We start from the raw sequence: 22,202 nt of genomic DNA on the forward strand, positions 1-22,202 counted from the left end.
TACTCAAATCTTAGAAAAGAGCTCCTACACCTTGACTGCAAACAAGTGCAATCCAACCTTTGACAGATTATTAAAAAATATAAAAAATAACATTAATCATACAATGATAACCTAATCAGTAGAGCATTCAAAGCCTGTACTTAATGTAATGAAGATGGAGCTAATAGAATAAATATATCCTCAATGTTTCTGTAGATATTACACTATAGGGAAAGCTTATAATTTCAAAAATAATTTAAGTCTTTTCAACATTAAAAATTGGCATTTTAATACAATAAACTGATCTAATGCAGTTACATTATACTTCCATGCACTTCAGCTTCTCTCTTTTGGGAAGCAGAAGGATCTGTCTCTAGAAACACTACAATGGCTGAAAGCTTCACACATGGTTGGGTGGCTAATGAAGCTCAGATACATATATATGTTTTTGTAAATTGCAAAGGAACAACTGCGTGTGCGATACATTATTTATTAAACAGTTCTTTGAGCAAATTTCACTAAGGTAAGATTACTAACCTTCAGCACAAGCAAGCCTCCCATTATGAAGGGACTGAACACAGTCAAGAAACAATAGACAGAAGCAGGATCAAAACTAGAGAAACATGAAAAGAAATTACAACGTATCATTGAAATGGCATTTCCCATTAAAGAAACCACTGTAACACAGCGGGCGTATACACATTTTTAAACAAGGCTTCTAACTTTCTCTTCTCTCACTCAAATATTAAATTAGCAGGAACTGCATACCTCACTTTTCTTTCTCAACAGTTTTTCTCTGCTCCTGTCTTGCGAGATGCCACACTGCTGGTGAGCAGCCGAGCTCTCTCTGCTCATGCTGCCAATAACTTCTAATGGAAATTGAGACAACCTCGTAACCAACAAGCACAGGCTCTTAAGGAACATGTTACAGAGAGTGGAAACAAAGTCAGTTATCGTTATTCTACTGACTATTGCTTTAATTCTGCTGCTGTGATTTTTCTAACTAAATTCATGTTTAGTACACTAACTGCAGGAAGAACCCTGTGTTTTATACCCTGTATCTCAAATCAATGAATAAAATTTACCTGTTAACAGAAGCTATGTTTCCAGTGCCAAAAAAGGCTGTCACTATGAAGAAAACCTAGATGTATTTAAGGAAAATACATGACAGAAATGGTTGCAGTAAGACAAATGCCGCAGTTTCCCCGCTTCATTCCAATTTACTTTCCAAATCCTATCATGAAACTACAAGAAGCTGACCCGCTATTACAGCTTTACACTGCATTAAGAACCCTGAGGCATTGTCTAGCTCTACCCAAGATTTCACACACGACTACACCAATCTCTTAAGTTTTTAAAAGACAGAGACTGCCTGGATAAGATCTTAGAGCCTGTCCTGAGGTCCCACCAGAAAGGTGCAGCTTTTTTTTTCTTGGCCCCTCAGCAGCAAGATAGGAACATCCCTGGACCACAATCCCAGCTGCACATTTAAACACACATGCTCTTGCAGAAAGTAACGACAATGCATGTGTACTGCACACCAAAAGAGATGGCTTTATTGAGGGACTGACTGTGGAAGAGGTAATTGGCTATGAAAGAAGCCTAAAGGTTCCTAGGCTATCCCGCCCATAGGTTTGTTGTCCAAAGGTTATGGCAAGTCTATCCACTCCAACACGGGACTCCCAGGTTTTTTTCCTTACTTGAGGGAAGGAGGACAACACTTGCAGTACCTGTATAGCTGGAAGGTTTTGGATAAACCCTACCCTTTCCATCTAGGTACAACACTTGCTGCTCTATGGGCACATGAAAGATATTATTCTATGTCCTGAGCTCCTTGGGGCTCCCTGTAGCTCCCAACTCTTTGGACAAAAATGGTTTTTAACTGCTTTTTTTGCATCACGCAGAGGGTTAGTCAGTGATGATGGCTGCTGTTGCCAGAGCCCCCTCTGGTCCTTCCACTCCTGTTAGAGCTCCTGCATAAACAACTTGCTACCAACTGTTTAGCAGAATCATTGGGATTCCACATGCAATCTTTTGGAAGGATTAGGTCAGCATAACTAAAGAAATTATGCTTCCCAAGAGTATCACATCATTTCAAGTTTAGTAACACAGCAGTCTAACAGCACAGCGCAGTTCTGCCAGTTAAGGTTTATAAGAACAACAGTTCTGCCATAAAAGCAAACAAAAAAAGCCAGTAGCACATAGGTCTAATCAAAATGCTAAGCGTAAGCAACGCGAATCTTCTTCTGGAAGATCAGGGTATAAGGTCTCAGCACATGCTGACTCTGGGGCCCTGCATAGGAACCTAGAGACAATCTTAAGATATATAGCTGACAAGGTCATAGTTGCAATGTGACTGCTCTACCAGAAAAGGTTTCTCTTCTAATACTACTATTTCTAAATGTGAAATTGTGTATTTTTTCAGGAGCTGAACAAAATACATCAAAGTGTTTCAGATTAAGTTGAGATTAAAGTAATGCTACATTCAAGTGTTAGATTGAAGTGGTACTGTGTTGGAGTGTTAAAAAAATACAATTAGATCGTTTGATTTTTGTTTTGGCTAATTTTTAGCACCTGACAGACAGCAGCAGCTTTACCAAAAGTTAGCTTATTTTTTGGCAAAATAGCAAATGAAATAAATTTACTGCAAGGGGTCTCATCTGTTTTTCTAAAGGAAACACACAAACATTCAACTCCTGGCAAATTGTTCTGCCTCCTTCCTTAGCGCTGAACTGTCTTCTTAATGAGGGATCTGCCACACTTCCTCTGCTGCAGATTCCCAGCATCCAACAGCATTGTCCCAAATTCCAACAGCACAAACTCTGCGACTGTGTTCCACCCTCTCAGCTTTAGTTATTCTACAAACTACAATGCCTGCTTTTGCAGGAACCAGTATTGACAGACTCCCTCCCTAGCTCCAGCTACAGTAATCCACCTGCACTAGAAACCTGCATGTCCCAGACTGGGTCATAATTTCTCTCCCACTTGCATACCCATCACCCTTGCTGCCAAATACATCTCACTTAGCTGCAGTCCCATGATGGAGGAGAAAAATGACACCATCACTAAGTCTGTACAGTGTTATAAAAAATAATCAGCTGTAGTTTCAGTTATAGTAATGCAAAGTAACTGCTATGTTAATGAACAAACAACTCTTCCCTACAAGCCCATATAATTTCTAACAGCAGAAACCATGTGTGATATAAATAATTCTAAGTCAGATACTGGGAACACATTTCACTAAGAGTCTACTGGAACTCTCCTTATCTGCCTGGCCATGGCCAATGCTTGCCCCCTAACATAATCTTCCTAACACGCTGCCATACTTTAAAAATGAGAACATGAGAATAACTTCAGTCAGTATCACCTTTTCTAACTGATTTGTGAAGCTTGAATGAGTTCCCTCCAGCCAAAATGTAATACAACAAAACCAAACTGAAAACAGGACGTTTCAGAAGGAAGTCTACCTCAGCTGTAATGGTCATAAGAGACCAAATTTTGAAAAGGGGCCAAGGAACCAGATTCTAAAACAGTGCAGTTTATACTGAATTTTTTACTACTTTATCAAAAAAACATAATGTACAAGACCATTGCCTTTTGAGCAAAATTAGTCAAATCATCTTCACCAGCTCCCGCTTTCCAGTGGCTACCAGGCTACAAATTTTGATTGCAGGGCCTTTTGAAACAAACCCATCTTTTCCCTGGAATACAGCAACCGGCAAAAGGATACAAAGAAGTATGATCTGCGGACGTCATCTAGGTGGAGCTGTCGAAACCGAGTTATATCAGTGGCATAGGCAAAGTTGAAAACAGCAAGCTGGAAAGACAGCAGAAGAAATTAATACTGACTATCAACTGATTTACTTTGATAGAGCCACCATATTTTTACTGCCGTGAATGGGAAATAAACCTACTTCCCTATCAGCTGTTATTAGAGTAGTATTATGATGAGGACTGCAAACCTTTCCCATATTTTCATGATACTTTAATGAATCTGCTGGAATATTGTACAAGTGAGATGATCCAATGAACACTGGAGCTTCCACTGTTATCTACACTAAAAATGAACCTCTGTGCCTTAGACTTACCATCATCTTCTTTCATCATAAATATTCCTCCTACACACATGCACTTTCACTGCTCACATGAGCACGTGGATAAAGACCCACAGAAATACAAAGACTGTAATTATCCTCAGCTGACTTATGTAGTAAGTGAGAACACCAAGACATTCATCTCCTTCACTCAGTTCTCAGCACAGTATCACTTGACCTGAAGAGAAATTGTCTTCATGGAGTTTAAGAGGTCAATGAACTCCTTTTCACCAGGGAAAAGATCCAAGTAACAGACATTCAACACTGACAACATTAATTAAAAATAATCTTACAGAGAACTGAGCTGGATTTTGTAATACAACATTTACTTTGTGGCATATGTTAACGGGCATCCTAGAGACGATCTTTCTATCCGAAAAACGGGAAGCAGGGATAAGCGTTATTGTTCCTCTGGCCACCTCCATGCATCTGTACCAAGGTTCTCTGTGACCTGCACCACGGACAGCACATTTGGGAGAATCAGGAGCGAGTTGTGCAGCACACCTGCCTGGCTCTGAGCACCCAGGCAGCTCTGCAACCAGCACTTCGGATCTAACCGAATCAATGGCATAGCCAGAGTTTGTTAAACCCTTCACCTAATCTAAATGCTAAATAATAGCAGTGTGAGCAGCATGGGCTTTGAAAATTGCTGACAAGATACTAAATTTTAAGGGGAAAGAAGTTGCGGTGATGACAAAACTCCCTCTCCAGGCAAATCCGAGAAGGTGCTAGTTCCAAGCTAATCTCTGGCTTGTTGTTTCTCTAATCAGAACTAAAACTCTGTCCTTGAAGAAGGAATGGCAGGACAAAGTCAAACTTCAGATTTCTGGTATTTCCTATGGGTTATTTCAGAAATAAAATTATTTCTTTTCAGCCTCTCACTCATGGTTCTGCCATCAGAATAAAAAAAGTACAGTGACGTTGTATTTATTCTGAAGAGCTACCATGCCTTACGTTGAATTAGCACTACACTTGGTAACAGAGTTTTGTAGCCTACAGAACATACCGCTAAGTCAAACTGATTTCCTGCATTTCTAGAAATGGCTCTGATGTGAAATATCTTCAATAACATAAATGTCTCTTACAAGGTCATATTCCTATTTCATAAAATATCTGATACTGGCTTCCCAAACTTAAAGGAATGCAAAGTGTTGTTCTGTGAAAACCACTCAGAATATTTATTACACCCTCAAGGAAAAAAAGAGATAAAGTTGATCATTAACCTGATATAGCTATCTGGAGCTGTTACCTTTGATTTGCCTGAAAGACCATAGTGCTGAAGTGCTTCTTGCTCCATATTTATCCACACAAACATCAAACTAGACAGCACCAGTGGAAACAGAGCTTCATACCTGAAGAGTGCATAATAATCATAGTCAGTGCAGTCACTAACAACTATTTAACATCAAATACTGACATGCTTCTTTACTTTTTTCTTCACACAAATTATATAGTAAAGACTTAGTGGCATTCTCACCCTTCTCTCCCCATTTCTAAGGAGCACCCACAGTTGGCTGGCCAAAATTTGAAGTCATACAGTAATTACATAGTAAAAGTAGGAGAAACAGAGGCTGCATCAGCTTTGTCATGTTGCACACCCATTTTCTCACTTGATGGCTACCACAAAAATGGATGAGGGCCCTCTGTGTCATGATTAACTTTAACAAAACTGGGATAAAACTAAAAAGAAGCACGGGAAAAAAAAAGAATCATATTTGGCACCCATTTTCTGCAAAATGGAAAATTTTATAAGAGCTACTTGGAACTGAGGGGTTACAGTCCAGCCTAGGCAGTGACTTGTGTTTCTTTAGGTCCTAATCAAGCTCATTCTGGTGATCTCAGTCTAGTTCCAAGGAGAGAGGAATCTGTTAAATACAAAGAACGTTGCATTTCACTGAAGAGTCCTTTTCTTCATTATATAGCAATTCATTGCAATAGCAGCACCAAGGCACACTCTAACCAAGGCTGCTAAACTGTGCTAGCTACACCCCCTGTCTCAGAGGAGTACTTCTGGCTCCAACAGCACTCAGACAGAGCAAACTATGAGTGTACTTATGTGAGAGATTAAAACCCTTAGATAACTTAGGGGTGTAGATTGTCATTGAATAATACTAATTTTTCCTTGTCTCTACATCTCAGTTGCAATTCACAGTGCCTCTCAGTTTTGGGTTTTTTTTCCTTTCAGGGTAAAATTATAACATTGACACTGACTGTGACACTAATAGTGACAAGACTTTAAATTTTTGCCTTCCCCCCTCTCCCCGTGGACACACACTTACTTTACTTGTCTTAAACTGAGAAAACCATTGCAGTTAATCTTGGTAGTGTTTCTGTTGTGCCTCCCCAACAGTGTAGCTACAAAGCAGTTTCAAACTGGAATGATACATTTTGGATAGACATTTCTGCCTTAATTATCAGAATGACAAGCAGTTAAACACGAAGACAACAATGGTTGGGTTGTCTCTAATGAAAGGACCTGCAATTCTCACAACACTCTACACTTGCCTATAAATTTAATGTCTTCAACTGAGTCAGTGACAAATGGCTGTATGCAACCACGCTCTTCAGCTGGCATCAACACTTCCACTTAATTGCACCCAGAGAGGTGCTGTAATTATGTGTGCAGCACAGTAAGTTATCATTACATGGTATAACAGAGCACTGAAGACAGAAACACTGGATACTCCTGGCATGGAGCGCCTTGTTTTTGCAATGATTGGTTGTTTTGGGGTTTGTTGGTTTTTTGGTTTTTTTTTTGTGTGTGTGTGGCTTTTGTTTGTTTTGTTTCGAAAGAATTGTTCCAAAATTTGTTGGGTGTCTCTGATCATTGTAGGAAGACAGTAGAGAGCTGTCAGTGTTTAAATGGTCTGGTCCAGGGCCAAAATACAAACAGGGAGGTTGCCAGCCTCAGAGAGAACAACATTCATACTTTATCCAATAGCCAGGACTAAGAAGGTTGAATGTAATAGTGTGTGTGTGGACAGAAGTAAAATTAAGATCAAAATCTTAGTGGGGAAGAGGGAAGGGGAGGCAGGATATTTAAAATAAAAATAAAAATTAAAAAATGTGCTTCATCCAAAATGAGAGTATCCGCAAGAGGCAGCGATTGCAAAATGTCTGCTGCAACATATTTTATACCACTAAATTTTCCAGTGTAATTAAATCCAGAGAATAAGTGGGAGGGGAGGCGGAAGGAATGGTTCCTATATTCCTCATTAAGTATGCTCTTAAGAGATACTGAGTGTAGGAAAAAAAATGGTTGGCTGACAGCGTTTTCTTCATTTACAAGCTCTGAGGAGTTGTCTTTCATCCAAAAAGAAGCAAGCCCTACTGTTTATAAGGACTAGCATCCCTTTGAAAAAAATTATGTTCATGAAAATCTCTGTGAATAAATTTCCCCCTCATTTTAGGGCTACCTGTTTCCTGTCACATGGCATTTTAGCCATAACTAGATATCAGCGCTGAGCAGCTGGGAAAGAAGTTATTTCCTTTTGTTTGCAAGCAGAAAAGCAAATGCTGAAACAACATAAAACAAACTTAACCATTGTGTTACTCTGGTGCAAGATTGAATACAAACCCTTCCAGTCACAGTTTGGTCTAGCTGAAAGGAATGTGAAAAAACCAGTGTTTATAATACAAGGAGGAATATGGAAATACCCCATAAATTTTATTTAGGAAACTAAGCAAAGAGATAAATGGTGAGACTACAGTTGGAAGCACATTACACTTTTAACAAAAATGTTCATGAGATTCAGCAGTTTGATGTTTAGCCTTTGATTTCCATCTGTCAGACCAATCAAACAGAATAAGAGAGAAGTACCCTGTGCTGAGGAGCAGGTAGGTAGACATCAGGGAGAGCACTATGCTGAACAGTCGCTGGAAGAGAAACGTGGGGCTCAGTAATGGCAGCACCGAGGAAGAAACTGCAATAAAAAAAAAAGATCCATTGGTCACTACGTGCAAAACATTTCGACCTTAGTAACAAGACAACATTCTTCAAATCTTGACACTTTTTGTACAGAAACTCAATACCGGTCATATATGCCCTTCTGTTTTCAGAAGTCACTTTTGCTAAAGAAAACCCAATGTTTGGAATGCTTAATATTTATCAAAAGTAATTTCAGTTGTCTATCATTTTAATTCCCTGGCTTTCTACCTCACAGCCTTTACAATTTCTCATGAACTGATGTCAGTAAGTCCTTCAGAAGATGCAGAAGCACTACCCCAAAAAATAGTCAAGTTTGACTGTTTAATACTACTCTGAGAACCACTTACTATGGCCCTGATGACCTCTGGCCATCAGTTACCACAGTTACAGAGCCACTGCTCCATTGGATTAGATTAGGAAACCTGCAACATTTTGAGGTGTAACTGAAAACACTGCTAAGTAAAGTACAGAAACTATCAACTTATTAGCTTCTCTACTTGAAAGTTTTAAAACAGGAATGTTTAAGGAACTACAGGGGACCTATATGTGATGATTCGTGCCTCTTGACTTCAATGCGTAATGCATCTCTCTGACACAGGTGTGGGATTCTTAAGAGTTACATGCTGCTCCTTAGTGCAGTCCATTGCTCAACTGTCCGGTCAGCCCCAGTTAGTAGAGTCTGTGTTGCCCCTAAAGAGATGACTCCAGCTAGGAAACTTCTGCAGGTGAGGACAGGGCCCAACAGTTTGCAGGAGGTAAGGAAAATCGGAAAGAGAGGAAATGGGCTACTGGAAGAGGGAGTAAAGAGGAAGAAAAGCAGAGGAAAAGTGGCCAGTGCTTGAGGCGAGGAAAGGGAGAAGGAAAAGCATTGTTGTGAATTAGTCTTTAAACCCAATTTTTTTAATATGAATTTTGTATGTGTTTATAAAGAAGTGCGCTGACAAATAACATTGGTGTGATTCTTCGTTGTAGTATAGCGCCCTCATTACTGAATCATTCAAAGACTCCATCAACAGCAAGTCATAATTATTAATCACTCTATTAAGGAACAGAAATGAAACTATAATATATGGAAAGTGCTCACTTGTGCTTACTGTCACAGTAGAAATTAATATTTATAGTAAGCATATCATGCAAGAGAGATGAGTCTGTTTCTAAAATCCGTGGTTAGTATGTTTTACTTCCTGGCTTTCAGCCTTGGTCACTGCTACAATTACAGAACAAGTGACTTCGTTTCAAGGGTGCTCCAGCCTTTCAGCATCACCTGTAGCTTTCTCTACTTGAGGCTTGAGGGCCCAGCTCAAGCAGGAACTCCAGGGATGTCACTGCAAGTCAGAACGGCTAGAAAGCAATTCAGCATGGCAACTGGCCTCTGTGAATGACACTCAGCATATCAGAAGTTTATCACTTTCTGAGCGCAATCACAGATGAGAACAGATGAGTGGCTGGTAGGTAATAATTAGCCTTTCCCCTCCATCTCTGATGTGACACATCAGGTATTAACTATCAAAAGGCCTGCAGGTTTCTGGCTGACCTATACAAATTTCTATGTGTCCCTCCCACCCAGTTGTGACACTAAATTCCTCAAAATTTGGCAGGTTGCTATGATATGTTTTAAAGTTTAGATCAGTGGAAATCTAATAAACATTTATTTAGAAATATCTCTTAACATAAAGATGGTTCTGAAGAACATGGGAAGAAGCTGGACTAACTTTATGCCTCCTGGTTTTACCTCTACGTTTGTGCTTAACATCCAGTGCATGAACCACACTGTGTAACACCTAAAGCCAGCTGGACACAGGCCTGCAGAAACTTACCCATCACTAATTATCTATTATTGTCAATAATTATTTGTTATGATATATAAATACTGATAACTGTGTGTTTCTGGTTATATGAATACACACAGAAGTGCGTAATGAGAGTTCAGTAAGCAACAGTGCCATTCTTCCAGAACTAAGCAAAAAAAAGAGGAGTTTGACCACCTGTAATGCCACCAACTTGGAAAAGCTACAGTAAAGCTTGGTACCTTAGTTCTTATGGTGCCATATTTGTGGTACACACTAGTGACAAGGCAGATGCTGGTTGTGGTTATGGTAGTGACATGGCACTTCTCTCCAACAGGAGTACTGAGGAAATGTTTTTGGATGCCTTAGCTTTTTACTTGCTTAGTTCTGTGTTTAATTATTTAGAGCAACTTCAGCAAGTACATAAAGCTCCTACCCTGTATATCACATTCACTTAAAATGATTACTTCCAGTCTGAAAGACTTTGCTAAAATATTCAATACTACTGTGGCAGCAAGTAGACTTTCTGGGTATATACAGTTTACTTCACTGTTAGCTTTATTTTTCATCATAGAAACATCACCCACAGCAACGAGAATTTCTAATATACTTTTTCCTCATAACTTTAGACCTCTCTGACTGCCCAAATCATCTTAGATGAAAAATGTTTTTTTCTCACCCTTACACAGGAGAGAAAGATAACCTTTACCCTCAATTCCTGCTCCAGTAAGCCAAGCAGGACATCATTGATTTCATCGACTTTACAACTACAAAGAATTCATCACACAGAGATCCCCACTTAGCTTAGTAGCCTACAAAGAGTTTAGAAAAGCACGATGGAAAGTAAAATGCTCCGAAGACACCTGCATTACAAAGACAGCACTGCTCACACACGCACTGATCACAATCAGTTGTATTAATCTTGAATCCATTTCCTCAAACTGAAGCAGCATTCTAAAACTGACAAGACTGGCTTGAGTTAAAACAATGTCACCAGTCCAGGTCTGCACAAGACATCCAGCAACTAGATAAGAAGAGTCATAATTCTTCCATTAAGCTATGCTAGAAGTAAAGACCAGGAATTTAAACAAAGAGCTGCCATCAATCTTTGCATGGGATACATTTAGCTCCAGAACAAATCCCACGTTCCAGATCACTCAGGGATAAATAATGCTTAATATTTTCTAATGGAACCCTACAGAAATTATTTTACAGCTGAGATATGAAAGGTATTGGTTTACTGTATTCCACAAGCGCAGTAGTAATTACATTTGCTCTGTTTAATCATCCTAAGATTTTAATTCTAGTGTGGTGAACAATCCATAGATTTATGGATTGTTTTTTCCCTTTAATAATTAGGTTATAACACATATAAAACATAACATTAGCATTATTAGCTCACAGGTATTTTGCAAAGCAGCTCTGAAGAACACTGCCATACCCCAACGGTCTCTGCCATCAGCTGCAACTTCAAGTTTCTATTGAAATACAGCAACAACCTTTCCTCACTTCCCTATGCTTAACTGGATTGCTTGCAGGACATCTCACATCACCCTTATCTGGCTCCAAGTGAAACAAAAAGGGAATTTATACCACTACATCCCTAAAAGGGGTCTTCCAGAATACCCAAACCCAAAAGATAAAGCTACTTGTAAATCAAGGTTGTTTGCATTCTATTACAAACTTACTTTAGAAGACTTTCTCACACATTCCTCAAAAATCCTCACTTCGGAAAAAATAGTGAAGTCACTGAAGAACTATTAGTCAAATAAAAGACGTGTCATCACTCCCACCCATCCCCGAACCCCACAAACTATCAGCATACAAGTTCAGGAGGGAAGATGTTCTCACCTAGAGTCATCCAGCTAGTAATCTGATTCAATATAGGCAACCCCTGTTTGCTCTTCAGACTGTCATGGGTACTGCTCACAACATATGTTGAAAGCGCAATACTCAACATCTAGAAAGAAGAAATCAGACAATGAAACACAATGTATGGATCTCTGCCAGCTCATACTAAATATGTAAATATGCTTTAGAGTTGTATAAACACCTCATCTGAATCAACATAAGAAAGGAAGTCTGATATGTAGTGTTGAGTGTTTTTAGTTTTTTACAATTTAGGCTTTTTAAAACTTCCTTCTATGCTTTTATTTTTATTATTCTTACTGTTTATTTGTGCTATTTTTAAACAGTTTAAACAAGTGCCCTGGATCACTGATTTGACATGACAGGCTCTTTGTCAAGAGTAACTACTAAAATGCTTGAGTAAACCACAGAAAACATATGTTGCACTGGTCCTCAAACAGCAGCCACCAAGAACTAGCAGAACCTCTGGCTTTGCTGCAGGATCAGGTACAGGGTGGAGGGGGAGTAGGTAAGGCAAGAGCTTTGCATGGGCAGAACAGCTCCTGTAAGAAAAGACAGCAGCAGCAGAGCAGACTGGAGGTGGATTTTGAAAGATGGAAAGAAATCGCAGTCTTAGCAGACTGTTCAAATGAAAATGTCTGAACCACCTCAAGCAAGGCCCTCTGCCTTGGAGAAGCAGTCCTTTTTTCTTGACTAATTCAAGAGACACCATTCAGACATCAAATGGGTGCAAAAAACCTTAGGAAAATTACCTTAGTTATTTTTGAAAGATTACAATTATCCAAGAAAATACTTGAGTCAAGCTTCCAATTACTGCTATTTATTCACAACTCCGCAGTTCCACTAAAAGGCAAATCAAGCATGCACAAGTACTTTGCCATTAGAAGACATAATTGCTGTTGTGGCTTTTTGAGTGCAAAGAAGCTACACTGTTCACATCCATCACTTTTTACCACATGAATAGCTGCCATTCCCCTGCCAGATGAAGTGATACCTAGCGGTACCTGCTCAGAGGATATACTTAGCAGTCAGCATCCTCTTTTGGCCCAGTTTCACAAGTGTTCAGTGTCTGCTGCTTCTATTTAATTTCAGGCCACAGGAACTTGTCACCGGTATTTCTGCGTGACATCAGTAAGATAGGTGAAAGCATTAAGCCTCCAAAAGCTCAGGGAATTGCTTCCTTCAGATCTCTGATCAGGTCTCTTTGTGATGCTTTTGTTGTATTCAGGCCAGAACTCTCCTCTTTGATACATCTTTTCAATGTCTTTAAGTATCATGAGCTCTGGTAATCCCTCCTGCTATCCCTTGGTCACTGGAGAAGTCACTCTGCACTCACCTTGTGTCGTCTCCCATAATACACCTTGTGCCTTGGAAGACTTGTGATGACCTGGGCACATTAGTAGACCCAAGTTACTTCTTAAAGATTTATGTTAATTTCCAGGGAAGGAAGGGCTCAGCATCTGCTTTCGAGACTCCCGTGTTCATAGTTTAATTAATGTTCAAACTGTTCTCAGCTTTCACCAACAACTCCAGGACTGTGGAAAAGCACAGAAGTAACTCGGGGATGCAAACTGAGGTCTTCAGCTAAGAATCTGTCTTCTTTCCCCCTTCACAACCTTCTTCGAAGTTAAAATCTCTTATTTGAAGAGATTGTTCTTAAAACACATTAAGAACAGGCCTCTGAGAAACACTCATCCATAGGTCACAGCTACAAGAGGAAACCAAGACTGACATCTGCAGTCCCAACACCTTTTCACCAGCAGCTTTGGCTGCCCTCCTAAGCATCTAATGTAGCCACCCATAGAGAGAACAGCAGGAGAACCAGCATCACAGGCTGGACCCTATACAAGGCTGGCTGAAAGCATTCTTCCTGTCTGCTACTTCCACTAATATGACATGGATTCCTACTGTTTATTTCTCCTCCAAATTCTGAGAGGAAAACTAATAATCTGACCACCTTGGATCCACACGAAGTTCAAGTCTCCTGGGCATAACGTGGTCCAACCCTATCAACCAATGGAAACCACGGTGTTTTCAGTAGTGCAGCAGAAACTGGGCTTCACCTACGAAACTGATAGCAAAGAGAAACTGGTGTTTGCTCCAGCAAAAACATTAAGTTGTACAGTAAGTACTGCATCAGTCTAGCTGATAGACTGATTACGTTCATCCTGTTTTCACTATTCCTGAAGCCTTAATAACTTCTTGAAGATCATCAGATTATTTAGGTTGGAAAAGACCTTTACGATCGTGGAGTTCAACCATTAAGCCAGCCCTGCCAAGTCCACCACTAAACCATGTCCCTAAGAACCACATCTACATGTCTTTTAAATATCTCCAGGGATGGTGACTTAACCACTGCCCTGGGCAGCCTGCTCCAATTCTTGACAACCCTCTCAGTGAAGAAATATTTCCTAATATTCAAACTAAACCTCCCTTGCCTCAACTTGAAGCCATTTCCTCTCATCCTATCACTTGTTACTTGGGAAAAGAGACCAATGCCCACCTCGCCAGAGGACAGAATTAGCATTAACCAAAAGACAATTCTCTCCTTGCCATAGCAAACAAAATACTGAAAAAAGTGTTATTCCTGATTTAATGATAACAAGAGAAAACCTGAGAAAGTTTTTACAGTTTTCAGAAACTGAGGGTGTTGATTAGTATTGCCTGCCTCAGGCAAACAGTACATGTATCAAAAATTCAAAATTAGGTCTAAACATAACTGAAGGTTTTGTAGCAGAAATGTAAATTCTGCTACAAGTTACTCAAGCTTGCATGTTTACTTTTTAAATTGTCTTTATTTATATACTTTTGCAAAAAAATCTTTTTTATCGTGCTGTTTGGTTGTCTGGGACTTTTTTGTTTCTTTAAGGCTAATGCCCATGTTGGAATATGTAGTGTGTAGGTACAAAATCAGTGAATAAATGAGTAGCCTGTAAATGGCCTCTCAGATCCATACAGGTATGTGGTTCGTACTCGTTTGCTAAGGTGTACACTCTGTCCCATCCGTGGAGAAACCAACACAAAAATACATAGTTCAGGATTGGATGAGAGGGAAATTACCTTTTCTGTGAGGGACTACATGCAAACTGGTAGCTTTTTTGCCTGCTCCAATGGTCTCTAATAATTCTGGTTTCTTTTTGACCAAAAGGAGAGCAATTAATGTAATGGAACAAGCTTTGTTCCTTACCAAGCATGATATCTTCTCTACAGGCTAATTCCCAGATGGAAAAGGAAGCTCACTTGGACAATAAAGAAAGTTATCTTCAGAAGAGAAAAAAAGATTCATCGGAAGGACAAAGAAAAGCCTAGGTGATGCTGAATCCTTCTTTTTCTGTGACTGAAATAGGAAGAAAACTGAAATGGGAAGTGTCATTATTCATATGCAATTCCAAAATAACTTGTGAAGAACGACTCAGGGAAATAAGAACTACTTGAACCTTTGGGATATATTATTTGATTTCCTGTATGAAAATGGATCTCATCCCAAATGACCAGATGCAAAAATTTGATGTGAACTGAAATAGAAGATTTAAAAGAGGGTTCTTGCACACAGACACTATCAAAACAAAGAGGAAAAGGATTTAAAAAAAAAAGAAGAAAAAAGAAATACAAGTCAAGGAATCCCAGTCAGAGATCAGAGAAGCTTGGCCAGATCAGTAGGCTAAGAGGTAACAAATTAGAAACACCAGCTAGTCCTCCATTGTGTAATTCAAAGGCTTTTAGCCAGAGCTGAACCTATAAATGACATTAGCAGAGTGGCTAAGGGAATCCCCAAGGCAAACCATAACTAAAGAGTGTGAGGAAAGGACACCACATTTTCCCTTCCATTTCAGTCAATGCTTGAGAGGAAAGTGGCACACAAAGACAACAGACCTGTAGCAAATTAACCTATCTCCTTATTCCCCAAAATGAAGAACCGTTAACCAGTCTTAGTTTCCTGCCTACAAAGGAACAATGTAAAGAAAGCTTACGTGGAGGGGAGCTGCAAAACCTGCTTTCAAGAAATCCCTTGTCAGATGTAAAGCAGGAACCTGACAGTGTGTGCTTGTGTATATGACTGTCAGTGCCCTGATCGCTGTCTGTCACTGCAAAATTGGTATGTTTCGTTTCATCTGACTAGAGGATTCATCTCACCCTTAAAACTGCCTGGGAGTTGTAAATCAAAACTGATGCACTCAAATTGCTCCAAACCAGCATCTCTTAAGATTACCCCCTTCCCTGTCCCCACTGAAAATTCCAACTCAAAAGAAAAAGCAAAAGGAGAATAAGAGACTTCCGTTGCCTAGAAATACTAGTCTTCTGACAAACATTTCCCTTTTGTATTCCTGTTTCAAACTAACTAAATGCAACCAACCTAATCTCAAAACAAGTTATTTATTTAGAAACACGTGTAATACCTCTGCAATGTTCTTTAATAATGTCCCCTACCAATCTTTTCCTGACTCAGAGCATGAATGGTGGATCCCATGTTTTCCATTCCCAAGTAAGCTTCCGAAATAAAAGTCTAATATGATGTCACTATGGCAAAATATTTTCTGATTAAGGAGCAATTTGAGGAGCTTTACGATCTTAAATGTTGGGAGAAAAACAAAGACCTTATTCCCTGAACAAGCAAGCAGAACATTTTCATCTAATTAAGTATCTCAGGACTCTGTGTGTGAATTTCCTGATTCTCTAAAGTTGGCTCAAGAATAATCCAGCATTACTTTTTGAATACAGACCTATTTCATTATTGTGATCATTTGTGAGCTTCTCCACAAAGTCACACCACCTGAGATGCTGCAGCAGTTGTGTGGTGAGCTGACGTTGCCCAGCTGCCCACCCAGCTGCTCTCTCACTCCCCCATCCAGTTCAAGTTGTTTTCAGGCATTCCAGTGAGAAATCTACTGCTGAGTATATGCTGGAAATACCTGTCCTGAATGCTTAGGAAAGGAACTGATACATCTTTTCCACGTGTAAGCTGGAAAAGTTAAGAGAAATCACCACCACGCTATACATGCATGCATGCTCAGGTATTCATTATTCTTTCAGCATTCATTATTCTTTCCCCTCCTCCTTTTAACCAATTTGAGCTCCATGCCTGAATCACTAATATAATGAATACATTGCTTGGCTCAATAAGAAATTCCAGCACTTACTAAGTCACAACCAATAAAGCCAGTCCCAAAATAAAACCATTATCTTGTAATAAGTTAAAAAAAAAAAAAAAAAAAAAGAGGACGGCAGACATGCAAGGTATTATTAGAATCTTAAGAGCTCTCTAGAACTTAATTAGCACCTACTATGAAAAGATCTACCTACTTCATGAAGCTATAAAAATTCTCATCTTTCATCTGAAAGAAGATCTAACCAACAGAAAAGCAGCACAGTATCAATCTCACATTGTTATTCACAGAATCACAGAACGGTTGGGGTTGGAAGTGACTTCTGGAGATCATCTGGTCCAACCCCCTGCTAAAGCAGGTTGCACCGAATCATGTCCAGGTGGCTTTTGAATGTCTCCAGAGCAGGAGACCCCACAGTCTCTCTGGGCAGCCTGTACCACTGCTCTGTCACCCTCAAGGTAAAGAAGCTCTTTCTCACATTCAGAAGAACTTTCTTGTGTTGCAGCTTGTGCCTGTTGCCCCTTACCCTGTCACTGGGCACTACCACTGGAACAACCAGAAACTGGAAAGAACCCTCTGAACCAGCTAGCCTGTTCTTTAGCATGCATGTACAATTCCTGCAAACATCACTGGAAGTTACATACACAGACTGAACACAGGACAAACTAAGTAGAGCATCAAAATGTGTATGCATGTCTATGTCTCAATACACATAAATATGCACAGGATGAGTTTTTGGGAACATATGATGATGACATTTAAAAATGCGTATTACTATGAGCACATGGTCCTCCTGAAATGGTCAAGAGGAAAACTCTTAGGAACAATCATTTTCCTCTTGAAAATTGTGGCCTTAGTAGGAACACATTCTTAGAAAGTATGTAAAAATTTGCATGTAAAAACCCTCTAACATTCAGAATTACTGAAAAGTAGCAACTGACCTGATAAAAATGTACTTTCAGATCTTCATTATTTTTGTACTTATTTCCACTTTTACAAAGAGATGTCAATGAGAAGCAAGAGATCAAGAGAGTCAGCAAACCAGTTGCTATTCTGTAAAAACAAACAAAAGAACAATAAAATCCCAGGAAATATGAAAAGGTTCAAGAAACTTTCGTAGAAATGCTCTTCACAAAGATTAAATCATTACAGTGTCAAGACTTCATACATTAAGGAAAATTCAACATCTAGCTTTAGAAATCCAATCCAGAATCAAGTGTGGGTGGTTTTAGTTTGTTTTTGTTTTGTTTTGGGTTTTTTTTTGCGGGGTGTTAGTGGTGTTGGGTTTGTTTTGTTTTGTTTGTTTTATATAAGCTTGCCATCCACATATGCAGTTATGCTCTTTTCATGACAGTGGCAAAAAGAAAAAAGTCTCCATTTTGGCCAATTGTCTGATCTGTCGCCCATTATTTTTAGGTACTTTCAATGACCTCCAAATGATATTATGAACAAAACAGTAACAGTGAACAGTGATCTAAAGTTAGTGGCTTCAAGGTCCGTCAGGTTTTTCATCTAACAGGGTAATTGCATCACCACTGCTATCAAATACATAGCTTTGGTTAAATGCAACAGCAAGACTAACAAGAAGACTGTTACTCATCACAAACGCAGGAAAAGAATGCCTGCTTGGCATTATTGAGTAAATTGCTAATTATGACACTGTTCCAAAATAATAGACAAGATTCCCTGGAAGTTCAATACTAGTATCACCTCCAGTTGTCTCCCTTCAGTCATCAAGCAAGCAGAGGGACTGTAAAGGCATCAGCAGTTTTTGTGTGTATTTCTCTGCCACGCTACAACCTTGATATGGAAGCAGTCAAACCACCCAGTTCTTGCTTCCACTTGTCCCTTGGCACCGCCATTGAGAGACTACTAACAAAAATATCTATTTGTAACTACTCCACTCGTGTTTTCTCAGACATAACGCAAAAACGCGCCAATACCACATATTCAGTAAAATAAGGCTATATAAGTGTATCTCAATAGTAATTTTCAAGTAGTGACCTAACCAACATAGGAACACGGTTGCAGGCTACTCACAGAATGAAGGCTGGAAGGTATCTCTGGAGATCAGTCTAGTCCAACCACCTGCTCAGAGCAGGATGCTCAGGGCCATGTCTAACTGGGCATTGAGTAATTCCACTGACAGAGACTCCACAGCCTCTCTGGGGAACCCGTTCCAGTGCTTGACCTCCCTCATTATAAAGAAAGGTCTTTTCTTATATTTAAATGGAATTTCCTGTATCTGAACTTTTGCCCATTTCTTGTCTCTTCACTGGACACTGAGAAGAATGTGTTTTCTTTACTACTCTCCCCAAAAAATGTATACATTGATAAAATCCTCCTGAGTCTCCTCTAGAATAACCAGTTCCAGCTCACTCAATCTCTCCTCCAGGATAAGCAGCCCCAGCTCTTGCTTGCTCTTCTGTGACAGATGCTCTAATCCCTTACTCATGTTAGTGGCCATTCTCTGGACTCGGTCCAGTATGCCCACATCTCTTTTTCTGGACAGCCCAGAACCGGACACAGCACTTTCAGACGCATCTCATCAGGGCTGAGTAGAGAAAAATAATCACCTTCATCATCACCCTGGTAATGCCAAGGATACCACCAGCCTTTCCTGCAAGGGGCACATTGTTGGCTTATGGGCAAACCAGTTGGTCCCAGCCTGTCCTGGTGCACGGAAATTATTTCTGCTCAGGCATAGGACTTTGCACTTCCCTTTCTTGAACTTCATGACCTTCCCGTCTGCCCATTTCTCCAGCCTGTTGAGGTCCTCTTGAAGGGCTGCATGTCCACCAGCTGCATCAACGACTTCTCCCAGTTTTGTATCACCTACAAACTTCTTGAGGGTGCATTCTGTCCCATCATCTAGCCAGCAATGAAGACGTTAAAATAGTATTGGCCCCTGTACCAACCCCTGCTGTACACCACTAGTGACTGGTCTCCAGCTGGACCCTGTGCCACTGATTACAATCTTTTGAACTTGACAGTTGAGCCTGTTTCCAGTCTACCTCACTGTCCACTGATCTAGCCTTTACATCATCATTTTGTGTACGAAAATGTTATGGAAGACCATGGTGGTCTATCTCACTCCTTTCCCTGGGCTGCTCTATGCTCTCAGGAATCCCCATTAGGCCTTAGGCTGTGTGTTACGAGCTGGGCAGTAAAGCATCCCTGAACCGTACTAGTAACTAGCACGCCGAGGTGGGAAACTATCGGCTGTACGAGAAGCGTTCCTTATCTGCACACCACCAACACCTGACAACCTTGAACATCCCTTAACAAGTTTGAGAATGCTCTTTATTATGACTGTGAGTGGTACGATACCACTGTCAGTGGAATTTAAAAAAAACCCTCCATTAATTACCAACTCTGACTGCAGCCAGGACAGAAAGTTACTGATGACTAAAGCCAACCATGTTCGAACCTACAAGCAGCAGTTGTAAGTGAGGCCCTTTGAGTTCTCCTGCAGTGGGCTGCAAACAGCATCTGCCTCTAAGCGGGATGCCTCTCAGAGCTCACAAACTCCCAAGTCTGCGATACCAGGAGGACTGTCACCAGAAGCTGACAATAGAGCTTGAGCTGATTTTCCTGCCTCTCAAGGCTCAACCCTTTGGCCGTTGAGAAAGGCAAAGGCATTCGATATATTTCACTGAACCTGAGGGAAACTTTTAACAGGTATATATACCTTTGTACATATATCTCTATACTTCTATTCCTTTGTCTGTGTGCATGTGTGTATGAATTTAGTAACCTGATATTAAGTATAATAAAAGTATTACCATTGAATCCATAGTTAAACCACTTCTATAATTTAAGTAAATCCTATTTGATTCACTTTATAAATGATAAATAAGTAAATGATTAAGTGCTGCTAAAATCCTATGATCATCCTTAAATTGTGAATATTCCTTATATCTTTTAGGCATAAACTGCTGATCAAGGCTGAGATTAGGATTGGATCTAGCTGCACCTAAGCTCTGTCAAGAATTTAGAAAGCAAGGGGGTCTGCTCTGAACCTCATGACTCAATGGGAGGGTCTCCCTTGCCCTTTTACATCTTTACTCAGTGTAAATCATTCCAGCTTAATTTTAACTCGACTCTTCTTTGTGTGGTTTATCTATATACTAAGTAACAGAGTAAACGTTGCATTGAACTTTGTGAAGTCGCACTCCCACAAATTCCTATTAAAACCATTTTGCTCGTACCTTTGATGGATTTTCTAAGTGACTTAACCTAAACCACTTGTTCATGACAGAGAATGTATCAAAATCCTTGCTGAAGTCAAAATAAACAATATTCCCTGCTCTCCCCTCACTGGGCCAGTCTCCTTGTCTTAGAAAGCTACCAGGACGGCAAAGTATAATTTCCTCTTCATAAATTCAAGCTGACTACTCCCAATCACCTTCTTGTCCTTCATATTTAGAAATGGTTTGCTTCCACGATTAGTTGCTAAAGTAGCTTTCCAAGGATTGCGGTGAGGCTTACTGGCCTGTAGTCTCCTGGATCCTCTTGCCCTTCCTGAAAATAGCAATGACAACATCTGCTTTCTTCCAGTCCTCAGGATCCTCTCCCACCAGCCATTGACACAACTCTTCAGATTATCAGTGACACTGGTCAGCTCCCTCAGCATTCCTGAGTGTATCCCATCAGGGCCCACAGACTCATGCATATCCAATTCATTTAAGTGTTCCCTAACCTGATCCTCTTCCTCTAAGTTTATGTCTTCTTTGCTCCAGGCTTTCCCGCAGGTCTCAGCAGTCTGAAGGGTGGGATTCCTGATGGCCAGTCTCACCAGTAAAGATGGAAACAAACGAAAGCCTCAGTCCTTTATCACCAGGTTCCTGTCCCCATCAACAGCAGGGCTATATTTTCCCTAGTCTTCCTTTTGCTGCTGCACGCTGTATTGTTGCACTTTACATCCCATACCAGATTCAACTCCAAGAGAGCTTTGGATTTCCTAACCTATCCTGCATATTCAGACAGTGTCTCTATGTTGCTCCTGGGGCATCTGACCCTGCTTTCACCTCCTATATGCTTCCTTTTTATGACTGAGTTGAATCAGAGGCTCCCTGTTTGTACCATACAAGTTTTATTAATGTGATGAAGAAGCCTTGATGTGACATACAGTGCCACAGCTCAAGAACAGATTTAATAAATGCATCCATTTCTCACTGGCACTCTAAACTCTTCCTCCTGTATCTTCTGTCCCAGCACCTCCTCATCTTCAATATCCTGAAGCGTCACATATACATATATTTTAATTGTTCCTTCAAAACTTTTTAGCGTCAGAAGTCCCTTGCCAAGATTCAGACAGGCACAAACTGTTCCAGAGGTACAATGTTTTATTAGAAAAACAAAGAGAAAGATGTGCAGCTTGGTTAAGGTGAATGTAAAGAAGTGTCAGGGAGGAAGATCTCAAGGTAATTTAATTCCA

The 22,202-nt window shown here is 40.1% G+C and overlaps 1 protein-coding gene across 5 annotated transcripts in view; it reads right to left on the reverse strand.

The window, feature by feature from the left end:
* The window catches only part of PIGN (phosphatidylinositol glycan anchor biosynthesis class N), a 106,918-nt gene that overhangs the window by 13,174 nt on the left and 71,542 nt on the right, over positions 1-22,202 (reverse strand). For all 5 annotated transcript variants that reach the window (XR_005103152.1, XM_037379974.1, XM_037379975.1 and 2 more), the window contains 7 exons: positions 17,704-17,815; positions 11,640-11,748; positions 7,894-7,996; positions 5,323-5,425; positions 3,710-3,796; positions 1,065-1,120; positions 517-592 (listed from right to left, as the gene is read on the reverse strand). Coding sequence is in view for 4 of the 5 variants with exons in the window: in XM_037379974.1 (XP_037235871.1) it covers positions 517-592; positions 1,065-1,120; positions 3,710-3,796; positions 5,323-5,425; positions 7,894-7,996; positions 11,640-11,748; positions 17,704-17,815 (646 nt within the window). In the remaining variant the exon portion in view is untranslated. The remainder of the gene's footprint in view (positions 1-516; positions 593-1,064; positions 1,121-3,709; positions 3,797-5,322; positions 5,426-7,893; positions 7,997-11,639; positions 11,749-17,703; positions 17,816-22,202) is intronic.

The sequence above is a fragment of the Falco rusticolus genome, chromosome 3, assembly GCF_015220075.1.
Source record: "Falco rusticolus isolate bFalRus1 chromosome 3, bFalRus1.pri, whole genome shotgun sequence".
Lineage (NCBI taxonomy): Eukaryota > Metazoa > Chordata > Aves > Falconiformes > Falconidae > Falco > Falco rusticolus.